Source organism: Anabrus simplex, chromosome 3 (assembly GCF_040414725.1).
Source record: "Anabrus simplex isolate iqAnaSimp1 chromosome 3, ASM4041472v1, whole genome shotgun sequence".
Classification (NCBI taxonomy): Eukaryota; Metazoa; Arthropoda; class Insecta; order Orthoptera; family Tettigoniidae; genus Anabrus; species Anabrus simplex.
In genome coordinates this window covers 243,042,135-243,054,673 of record NC_090267.1, presented here as the reverse complement: position 1 = coordinate 243,054,673, position 12,539 = coordinate 243,042,135, and the positions used below count along the sequence as shown (strand labels likewise).

The window sequence follows — 12,539 nt, the reverse complement described above, 5'->3', positions numbered from 1 at the left end:
TTTGGGAATTTGGGAGTCTTAAAATTCCGTATAGGGATGTACAGTTCCATGCCATAATGTAGTACTGAATAGAAGGTTTCTACTGCTTTGTCAATTGATATATTTTGAAACATCACCTTCCAGCTGAACTGTGACAGATAATAATTTAGTCCATTATAGTCACCATTTTAAAAGTCAAAATAAAAACTATCAGCAGGCAAGAAATTGTATAGCTCATTTATAGGTAAAGAAATCTATAAAGCTGGGTGGTGTCTATCGAGGGGGACAATGCTTTCATTACTAGATTTTACTTCAATGGAGCTGGAGTTACTGAAAATCAAATCAAGAAAGTGATTCAGAAAATTTGGGATAGCATTAAACTGATTTAAACAGAGATAAGAAAAAGTGTCTATAACTAAACTGGACTGCATAGTGTGGTTACCTACTGACATAAGGCCAAGAATTTCTTCATTTACTATCCAATTAAGATGTGGTAGATTGTAGTCACCAACAATGAGCAATAAATGGTTGTCGAGATTTGACATAATTTTTTCAACAGCACTGCAATGTTCGAAATATTTTTGGACAGGAGACTTTGGTGGAATGTATACAGCACCAATGATTAATTTTGTGGTGTTAAAAGTCAGGGACACAAACAACTGTTCAACTGTATTTTTGATAGATTTTATGACCTTGTCCATTAGTATTATGAACAGGAGTGGTGATAGGGCACTTCCTTGTTGGACACCTCTCTTTGTTTCAAACCATTTTGATCATCTGTTGCCTATCTGGACACATCTGTAGCTCTTCTGGTATAGCATTGTGACTTTGTCAATTAAGTACTTTGGCACCTTTAGGTCTTCCAGATATTCTCATATCTTGTTTCGAGGAACATTATCATATGCTTTTTCAATATCCACAAATGCAATCACAATATTTCTTCCATATTCCCAGTACTTTTCTGTCAGCATTTTTACTGCAAAGATAAGATCCACAGTACTTCGACCTTTCCTGAACCCATATTGTTCTTCTTCAAGCAAAGGTTCCACTATCTTCCTAAGTCTCATTTCTATGATCTTTTCCAACAGCCTCAGTGTGTGTGTGACAACAGCATGATGCCTCTGTAATTTTTACATTGCAGATGATGTCCAAAAATGAACAGTGGTACTATGCATTCACAGTCCATCCTTGGGGTATGGTATGTGTTAAGATAATGCAATCATAGTCATACATCAAAATAACTATCACCTTCACATTGCTATGTTTGCATTCGGCAGATAGTGGGTTCGAACCCCACTGTCAGCAGCCCCGAAGATGGTTTTTTGGGGTTTCCCAATTTCACACAAGGCAAATGCTGAGGCTGTACATTAATTAAGGCCATAGTCGCTTCCTTCCCAATCAAAGCCATATCCTATACCATCATCACCATAAGACCTATCTGTGTCAGTGCGACGTAAAATAAACACTGCTGGGGTTCTGATGCACTTTTGACTTTCATGGAGACTAATTGTTTGAACTGTCTATCACAAATGATGCTATTCTTTGGAGTACAGTGCATGCATGGGGCATGTACTGTGAGGTAGATTCAGTATCACCCAACATGTCCCTATGCAAGAAACACTGATTCTGTTTCCTAGTGTACATGCAACAGTATTGTCAATATAGAAAAACAGCTCTTGTATGTTATTTATAGCACTGAAATAACAAATAGAAGTGTTCTGCAAGAGAGTGGAAGTTTCTTTTAAATAAATAATTAAAACTTAATACAATTTTAATACTGCTTTTAGCCAAGTGATATTGACCTCATGCCATTTTATATATGTGCAAAACCAGTGTATGAAATGGTATACAATGAACAAAAGAGTCTACAATCACTGAAAGAACCCTTAATGAGAAGGGAACTTGTATGATTAGCAGTACAATATAGTGATGTGAAAAGTATTTCATTTGTAAAGATACCTATCCTATATGCCGCATCTGTTGATAGTTACCAGTAATATATGTGAAATTATATATTCAGTACCGGTACCGTATTTTTAATTAATAATTGCATCTAATTTTTGAAATTATTTCTCCTTCTTCTTCTAATAATAATAATAATAATAATAATAATAGTAATAATAATAATAATAATAATAATAATAATAATAAGTCATCATCATCATCATCATCATCATCATTCCACCATGATAAATTTTCATTTGTAAAATCCAGCAACCATCTAGCTGAACTTCGATGCTTTCACATAACTGATATGAAGTATGAATATTTAGCCTCTTTGCTGTTGTTTACATCAGAGGAGTTACCATAATGGGTTCATGACTTATGAGTATGGGTAGCTACTATTGAATTCCAGCTCAGACTTACTCCAGCTTCGCTAACTTGTGCGTAACTCTTACATACCTGATGATATGTAGAAGTCTTCCTTCTCTCTGTCTCTTCTTCAGGTCCTTCCTCATCTGCAGCCAGTAATTTAGCAAAATTATTAGTACTTGACGACAGTTCCTTAGGTGAACCTTGAGCTACAATTCCTCCCTGAAAGAAAAGTGTGTTTTAGGTTTTATCCAAGACAATTAGGGTACTCCCCAGTGTAAGTTCACATATGAGCAGGCAAACAGCTTGGTATGGAGAGGATATAGGCACAACTGCTTTCTAAAATATTTCCGTACATCATATGATGTGCCCTCAATGACTGGGTCTTCCATCTTGATATGTGTACTTTATATATATTTGAACATATATAGGATGACCCAAAAGTCTGTTAACATTTGACAAGGCAATAGGGTACTTCACAGAATACTGGAGGTAGAGAGGTAATAATTGACACACATGATTGGCATGACATGGGGTTTTATTGACATCAAAATAATGTACACAAAATGACCAACAGATGGCTCTGGACAGTGACACTTCAGGTATAAATGGCCACACATGCTTTTTATAACAAGGAGTTTTACTGACACCAACCACTGCACAAACAGGCCAACAGATGGCACGGAACAGCAACACATCACTGATGCCATATGAGACCCCGTGTATGGTATAAAAGGAGCTGTCATGAGAGAGGGTGTCAGATGCGCCTGCAATTGCAGCATGTCATGCTTGGCCTTTCCAGCGATCACTGGTTGTGGTCTTACCTGAAGTTGCAAGTCTAACGTGATCATCTGACTTCATTAGGGATGGTAAAAGATAACATCCGACGGCAATTTCTCACCATATCTATGGATGTGCTGTACAGTGCTGTTCACAACATTGTCCCTCAATTACAGGTATTGTTGATGAATTACGGATGATATCTTGAGCATGTGTTATAAAGAACATCGTCTTTGCTAAACCTCGATTGTTATGCTAATTGTTGCCTTGTATTGTATGAAGCACCATCTGTTGGTCATTTTGTGTACTTTATTTTGGTGTCAATAAAATCCCATGTCATACCAATCATGTATGTCAATCATTACCTCTCTGTCTCCAATATTCCGTGAAGTATTGCCTCGTCAAATGTTAACGAACTTTTGGGTCATCCTGTACAGTACTCTAAACCGCATGGTGTGTGGGACATCCTGTATATTATGTATTTTAAATAATACGTTCACCTTTGTTTCAGTTAACACATACCATCTTTCTTTTGTAGTTTTCAGTAAAAATAAGACAAAGTTTAAAAAAATGTTAAGTCTGCACAAACTGATGTGGAGAATAAGGCAACACTCTAAATACATTAAAATTTACTATCTCTGTGTGATGAAAAGTTGCTTGACACATGAGACGGGGGTGTGGGGAGGAGTGTATCAGGCTAGCTATTGTGCCTCACACATGTTTGTTTGTAGGAGGTGCCGAAGTGTTGTGATTGTGAGTAATAGTTCTGTTAGTTACCATTGTAGAACAAGAGTAATTATAACGGTAACAAACAGAAAACAAGGAATGACAGTACGGAGTTGGGAACAAAATTTAACTGCATGAATTATGGAATGTTGTGGTGATGATGCCACACACAAACACCTTGATTATCCTTTAAAAAACTGACTGATGGAGCAGTTAAATATTGGGGCATTTCATTGAAAATGATCCTGAATATTAGGAAACAATGTGGTAACTCTGGAGAAAGGAAAGAAACTGTATAGCAGTGCAGAATCCAATGTGGATGATTTTGATTGCCATGTAATAAAACACATCACCATGGGTTTACATATATATATATGACAGAAAGAAGTGCCCATGTGTAGGAAGCTCCTACCTGTCCTGGAGGAGCAAAGTGACTTCAGTTGATGGGTAACAATTTTAAGATGAATCCTGAAAGAGATAGGGTTTTGGTGGAAAAGACGTATGTGTGGAAGAATGTTAATAGAGAGGCAAAACATAGTGCACTGTAGAAGTGTATACCGACGGTAGGTAGATAGGCCAATATATTTTCTTGCCGAGTCTTGGGTAGATGAGAACTTAACATAGAATGTGCTGACCACATAAGAATGTATTGGAGTCACAACTAATGTCAGTGCATCCAACAGGCTAATTGGTTCATTTTTTGGAGGAGCAACTAGCTTTGTTAACGGATGAGAGTTGACTTACCAGGCGGGAGCAGCTACGGGTGACTATCACAGTCAAATGAATGCTGAAAACTTCGAGAGGTCCTTCTAGGATAAAGTTATTCCTAGCTCAACCAAGATGAAAAAGAACATGTTGTGATTGTGAGTAATGCACCACATCATGGCAAGTAGGCTGACCAACCACCAATAAATTGTTCCATAGAGAGACAACGTAACTATGCAACGTGTACTGGGTGGTCCACCAGCCCCTAGTGATCCAGTTTTATGCATCCCTTCACATTTACTACAGTTCTGAAAGAGATCGGTCCCTCTTCCTAAACCGGGGAAATATAACGCTAAAGGAAAAATTAAGTGTATCGCCCTAATTTTTCCTTTGTAAAGTGAAAACCGTCAATACGTAATGATTCTAATATCTTGTAATGTGTGTTAATGGGCTAGAAGACAGGAATCATGAGCATCACTATTAATTCATTATGGGTACCGCGAATGAACCCATAAAATGAGTACAGGTACGTGGAACACGTACTTTAATATAGGAGGTGAATGCACAGACTGGGGGTACAGTACTGTATAGGCTGGGAAGTGGGCGCCATAGGTCAAGTGTCCCAGTACCTCACATGGCAAGCAGGCGGGGAGATATGTGATAGTGGATAGAGCTCAAGTTAGGAGGTTCGAATCCCATGTAAGATTTTTTTTTAACAGTCGGTTGCCTGGGATATGGTAAAGTTGCATACTTGATAGCTTCCAAGGACTGATTTGTTTATTTGACCCTGAAAAGGGCCGTTGGTATGGAGCTGGGTTGATAGAGGCTAGGAAACATATGACAGGATTTCAGTTATCTACGTCATTTAACACAGCACCTGCTCGAATTGCTGACCTCCATGATTGATACAGAGCTGCGCATGATGTTGTAAGGACCACCTGGCCTGTTGCATCATCTCTGGAAAAATGGATCGGCATGCCTCAGTAATGAGCTGTCTAAGGTGACAAGGACTGGCTGGCTCCTGTGCATACACCAGTTGTTTTACATGGGCCCATAAAAAAAAATCCAGGGCCAATCTGGCGGGCCAGGGGACAGGTCCTTCCCTTCCTATCCATTTATCAGAACACGTCGCATGGAGATGGTCCCGGATGACCACCGCCACATGCGGTGGAGCTCTGTCATGTTGAAAACATCCTGCAGTGGTGAAGGAGTGGTACATGTTCCAAAAACCGTGGTAGGCCTATTTCATCTTGGAGAAACCGCAGATATCATTGGCTGGTAAGATGGCCCTCAAAGAAATTGGGACCGATGAGGTGAGCACCCATGATTTCACACCATACAATTACACCTCACTGCAGGTGAAAAGCTGTCTATAAATACTTTGCTTAAAGTAAATACAAAATTTTAATATTCCACCTTCTCAATACTAAAAAATCATTTGATGTTTTTACAAAAACATTACAATGACGTTAAAAGGTACTAGTTTCGGTCCACTGTGGACCATCATCAGCCTAGCCAAATTACAACAGTAAAAGACATAGTGATAAAAATAGTATGGAGAAATGAGAGAGGATCTAGAAGGATGGGATGGTGGTGGAATGACAGATAAAAGTGAAAAACCCGTATTTGCGAATAATGATAAAAGTAACAGAAGTGTTCACAATGACAAGTAAAATCTTGTGAAGTCACGTAAAAACTCTTGATGAGATAGTCTTTGGTTGGCAGTTGCTCCTCTGTTGCACGATTGACATATATAACTACGTATATGCTTCTAGAAAGTTGTAGATGTAAGTTCCACTTTTGCGTAGAGGGAAGAATTATCCGATGAGACTAGCACCAGATTAAAATTGACAAAGTTGAACCTGTTCTATGGTGGAATTAAAGGCTTTCTGTGTTAAACAGAAGTAGTCTCAGTTCAATCGGGACCCCAATGAACCTGGGGAAAGAAGATAGTATTAACGCGGGTAATCGGATAGAGAACAAGCGAGGCACCGGAAAATATAAACGATGACTCACCTTGCGCTGCGTGGAACAAACTTTCTGGATTGAATGCAACTTACGGAGTGAGCGTAGCACGGAGTAGATCAACAGGAAAGGGGTAGGTGAATACGGAGGGGAGGAATGACGTAAGTGGTGGAGGGTGGGAGGGATGGGAAAGGTTCAAGGCGGGGTGGACGGGAGAGGAAGTGATGGTGTTTGTATTGTCGGGGGACCCTTAATTGACTTAAAGAAAGAATTTTGAATGACCGATTTGTTTTTTCTGTAATAAGTAATGAAAAGGTCAAATAAAATATTGGGTTTCTCAGTTATTTCGTTAAGGTTATAGTTGGCATGAAAGTATTGATCTAAATGAATGTAAAAGTTCTCTATTATATTGAGTAGAGGTCCTTTCTTAGCTATTTTAAGAATGTCCATGTCTGTTTCAATATTCGTGAATTTGTGGTTATAGTCAACCATATGTTGGCCGATAGCTGAAAATTTGTTGTATCTGACTGCATTGAAATGTTCTAAATATCTAATGTTGAAGCTCCGGCCGGTTTGCCCCACATAAGATCTTTTTTTTTTTTTTTTTTTTTTTTCAATCTTCATACCGAATTGAATACTATCCGCTACATTGCCAGATTCAATGGCTTCAATAGCCATTTCATAGAAAACATCATTAACAAACATAAATTTCGCCCCAAGACCACACTTAAAAAAGAACCACCTAAACATGACTCTTTTTCCATCTTCACTTACGTCAATGGAATTCACAAGATCACCAATGTTTTAAAGAAAAAAGGTATGAAAATAGCCGTTAAAACCAACAACAACAACACACAAATCTTACATAACACATCACATATTAATAAAATAAATAGGTACACAAAATCAGGCGTCTACAGGATTAAATGTAATACATGATCTAATATTCCTTACGTGGGGCAAACCGGCCGGAGCTTCAACATTAGATATTTAGAACATTTCAATGCAGTCAGATACAACAAATTTTCAGCTATCGGCCAACATATGGTCGACTATAACCACAAATTCACGAATATTGAAACAGACATGGACATTCTCAAAATAGCTAAGAAAGGACCTCTACTCAATATAATAGAGAACTTTTACATTCATTTAGATCAATACTTTCATGCCAACTATAACCTTAACGAAATAACTGAGAAACCCAATATTTTATTTGACCTTTTCATTACTTATTACAGAAAAAACAAATCGGTCATTCAAAATTCTTTCTTTAAGTCAATTAAGGGTCCCCCGACAATACAAACACCATCACTTCCTCTCCTGCCCACCCCGCCTTGAACCTTTCCCATCCCTCCCACCCTCCACCACTTACATCATTCCTCCCCTCCGTATTCACCTACCCCTTTCCTGCTGATCTACTCCGCGCTATGCTCACTCCGTAAGTTGCATTCAATCCAGAAAGTTTGTTCCACGCAGCGCAAGGTGAGCCATCGTTTATATTTTCCGGTGCCTCGCTTGTTCTCTATTCGATTACCCGCGTTAATACTATCTTCTTTCCCCAGGTTCATTGGGGTCCCGATTGAACTGAGACTACTTCTGTTTAACACAGAAAGCCTTTAATTCCACCATAGAACAGGTTCAACTTTGTCAATTTTAATCTGGTGCTAGTCTCATCGGATAATTCTTCCCTCTACGCAAAAGTGGAACTTACATCTACAACTTTCTAGAAGCATATACGTAGTTATATATGTCAATCGTGCAACAGAGGAGCAACTGCCAACCAAAGACTATCTCATCAAGAGTTTTTACGTGACTTCACAAGATTTTACTTGTCATTGTGAACACTTCTGTTACTTTTATCATTATTCGCAAATACGGGTTTTTCACTTTTATCTGTCATTCCACCACCATCCCATCCTTCTAGATCCTCTCTCATTTCTCCATACTATTTTTATCACTATGTCTTTTACTGTTGTAATTTGGCTAGGCTGATGATGGTCCACAGTGGACCGAAACTAGTACCTTTTAACGTCATTGTAATGTTTTTGTAAAAACATCAAATGATTTTTTAGTATTGAGAAGGTGGAATATTAAAATTTTGTATTTACTTTAAGCATAGTCTCAACTCAATACGGAACCTAGCAATGAAGTTTATTACTATAAATACTTATAAAATCTGAAAGGTTCCACCTATTCAATACAAAGCAATGTTGTCTGATTCTATTACAACATAATCACTTTATTAGCAATACTAGTTTCAATGTTTTTACAGCACCATCATCAGCTGTGTTAAACTAAAGAGAAACCGGCAAATAATATAAAATACATCTCAACATTATTTACACAACTTGCTCCTTTAGACATTACATTAAATTATAAATAGATAGAATTGACTTTCAATACAACCAGTTAACAAATTTATAGGTCAAAAACAGTTAAAAAACAAACAACATTAAAAGATTTTTCCATCTTAGGGTACTGAGTTTGATCACTTTTTACAATTCGGCCTCTGGCATAAAGTTTTAGAAGATGGCATATTTTGTTGTATACTGTATATCATAAATGAATGTCAACACAATGAGTTTTTATTGGTGTAATATATGTTTAATGTAAAAACAGTTTAACATTAATTTCAATAGCAACAAAATTGAATATAGACTTATACCTTTCAACTTAGTGATTATTTCTGATCTTGAAGTTCGGAGACATTGAAATGACACACAAGGTGTAAAAATAGTAATTTAGCAATACTAATTGTAAAAAGTGATCAAACTCAGTACCATGAGATGGAAAAATCTTTTAATGTTGTTTGTTTTTTAACTGTTCTTGACCTATAAATTTGTTAACTGGTAGTATTACAAGTCAATTTTATCTATTTATAATTTAATGTAATGTCTAAAAGAGCTGAAGGAGCAAGTTGTGTAAATAATGTTGAGATGTTTTTTATATTAATTGGCAGTTTCTCTTTACTTTAATGCAGCTGATGATGGTGTTGTAAAAACATTGAAACTAGTATTGCTAATAAAGTGATTATGTTGTAATGCAATCAGACAACATTGCTTTGTACTGAATAGGTGGAACCTTTCAGATTTTATAAGCATTTGTAAACTCAGTTCAATACGGATAAATTAAGATTAAATTTCTTATGTTAAATGAAAAGCCGACTTTCACAACCAATGGGGATTATCCACACTCCAGTAATGCATATTATGGCGATTAACAGTTCCATTCTTGTGGAATCGTGCTTCGTCCGTAAATTAGAGAATCGCTAGTAAAGCAGGATCAGTGTCCACATACTGTAGGATCCATTGACAGAACACCAACCGGACATCGAAATCATGACCAAGGAGCTCCTGGTGTAAGAGCAGATGGTACGGATGAAACAGGTGAGTATGCAATATCCGTATAACAGACGCTTGGCTCATGTTCGTCCCCTGTACAATGGCCCATGTGCTAGTATGAGGGTTATGCCTGATACATCAAACATGACCTCTTTATTGTCAGTAGACATCACGGGATGATCTCGAACAGGCCATGCCCTTCCCAGGGATGCAGTACCCCGCAGGCATCTTTCCACACTCCGAAATGTCATGCCTGTCGGTTATCATCTATCCAGATAGCATTCTTGTTACAGGCAATGTGCCTGGTATGCATTCTGTCTAGCTTCTCCATAGATAAGTAACATATCCACATACTCGTTGCTGGCATACATCTCGAGGCAGTGAATAAACTTTGTGTTGTGAATTGCTTAGAAGGAGGGAAGTTTGCGCGGCTATATACTTACCTGCCATCGCATGTTGTTATCATTCCAATGCGGCATATTTTGTCCTACCTCTGGTCTACAAAGCTTGGAACATATACGACGTAGCTAACTGGCCACAGACCATCATCTCCTCATCCTCGTCCAATCCAGCACCGTACCCAATGCAACGATACATACGGTATTTATAGGGTCAAATAAACAAATCAGTCCTTGAAAGCTATCAAGTATGCAACCTTACCACATCCCAGGCAACTGGCTGTTAAAAAAATTCTTATGTGGGATTCAAATCTCCTACCTCAAGCACCGTCCACTATCACATATCTCCCCGCCCGCTTGCCATGTGAGCTACTGCGACACTTAACCTACGGTGGCCACTTCCCAACCTATACAGTACCGTCCTCCCAGTCTGTGCTTCCACCTCCTGTTTTAAAGTACATGTTCTGCGTATCTGTACTCGTTTTACAGGTTCATTCGAGGTACCCATAATGAATTAATAGTGGCGCTCACAATTCTTCCTGTCTTCTAGCTCGTAAACACACATCTCATTATATTACCCTAGTTTAGGGAGAGAGACCGATGTCTTCCAGAATTATAGTAAATGTGAAGTGATGCAAATTTTACAATGGTAGAAAAAATTCATCCCAAGTTTGTGCTGCCTGGTAAGCAAAATTTAATAATAATAATAATAATAATAATAATAATAATAATAATAATAATAATAATAATAATAATAATAATAATAATAATAATAATAATAATAATAATAATAATTCCTTTTTCTACTGCTTTTTCCACACCTGAGGGGTCGTGGGTGCGAACTGTGTCGCATCTGTGGATTTGGCCCTGTTTTACAGCCAAATGCCATTCCTGACGTCAACTCTATATGGAGGGATGTAATCACTATTGCGTGTTTCTGTGGTAGTTGGTAGTGTAGTGTGTTGTCAGAATATGAAGAGGAAAGTATTGGGACAAACACAAACACTCAGTGCCGAGGCCAGAAGAATTAATCAGAGGTAATTAAAATCCCCGACCCAGCTGGGAATCGAATCCTCAACGCTGACCATTCAACCAAGGAGTCGGACGACAACAACAACAACAACAACAACAACAATAATAATAATAATAATAATAATAATAATAATAATAATAAATCCTAGAATTTTTTCCCACTACAAAGGTTCTGCATTTTTGTTATGTCTCTTCCACAGGACTCTATTATGGATGTTTTCAGGATTGAGATCCACATCGTGCATGCCATCCTTGATGTTATCCATCTACCTCTTTAGCAGTCTACCACAAGGTTGACATCCTCCAGGATTGAGTTGAAGTGTTGTTTTAGCCACAGAATCATTACCTTTGCTCGTGATGTGACTGTACCACTGTGTCAGGCCTCTCTTGCTTTCTCCACAATTGGTGCTATGCCAAGCTTTTGACGCACATTGTCATTTTTTGAATGGTCATAGCGAGTCAATTGAAGGGACAATCATAGCATTTTAATCTCCATCGTGTGACGAGCCTGCCCCTTTTGCTTGTCAAAAGTTGGGATTCTATCCCACAGAGGGCGCTTGGATGAACCACTGCTTTTTAAAATTTTTGCCTTCAGATGTTCAGGCATCTTTTTTGTCACAGGGAACACCAGTGACTGGTCTCCACCTTAACCATGCTGCATTGACTCTCATCTGGGTGTCTAGGATTGAATTGTTCGACGATGTTATTAGAGATTCAAGGAATTTGAACTCTATGGTTTTCTTCATATCCTGATCATTGGTGCTGATGGTACCACTGGTTTGAGGACCGCTTTCCAGATATTTAATCTTTTGAAGATTGAGACGCATGCCATTCTCTGTTAGTCTGTCTTTCCGTGTTTGCATCTAATTTTGGAGTGCCAGACAGAGATCCCGAGTGACTACCACACCGTTTGTATACAGGAGCATTGAGGAATGAGGGGATACTGTATTTTTTGTTTTGTTTTGCTATTTGCTTTATGTCGCACCGACACAGATAGGTCTTATGGCGATGATGGGACAGGAAAGGCCTAGGAATAGGAAGGAAGCGGCCATGGCCTTAATTAAGGTACAGATTCCGCATTTGCCTGGTGTGAAAATGGGAAACAATGGAAAACCATTTTCAGGGCTGCCGACAGTGGGGTTCAAACCCACTATCTCCCGGATGCAAGCTCACAGCTACGTGCTACTAACTGCATGGCCAACTTGCCCAGTGACACTGTATTAGCCATTACTATGTCCGTATAATGAATGAACAGTGGTGGAGAGAGGACTGAACCCTGGTTGATGCTAACAGTGAT

At 38.4% G+C, this 12,539-nt stretch overlaps 1 protein-coding gene across 2 annotated transcripts in view; it reads right to left on the bottom strand.

Annotated features, from left to right (window-relative positions):
- The window catches only part of LOC136866194 (ATP-binding cassette sub-family C member 4), a 371,709-nt gene that overhangs the window by 120,414 nt on the left and 238,756 nt on the right, over positions 1-12,539 (bottom strand). For both annotated transcript variants that reach the window (XM_067142938.2, XM_067142939.2), the window contains exon 13: positions 2,383-2,514. In XM_067142938.2, the coding sequence (XP_066999039.2) occupies positions 2,383-2,514 (132 nt within the window). The remainder of the gene's footprint in view (positions 1-2,382; positions 2,515-12,539) is intronic.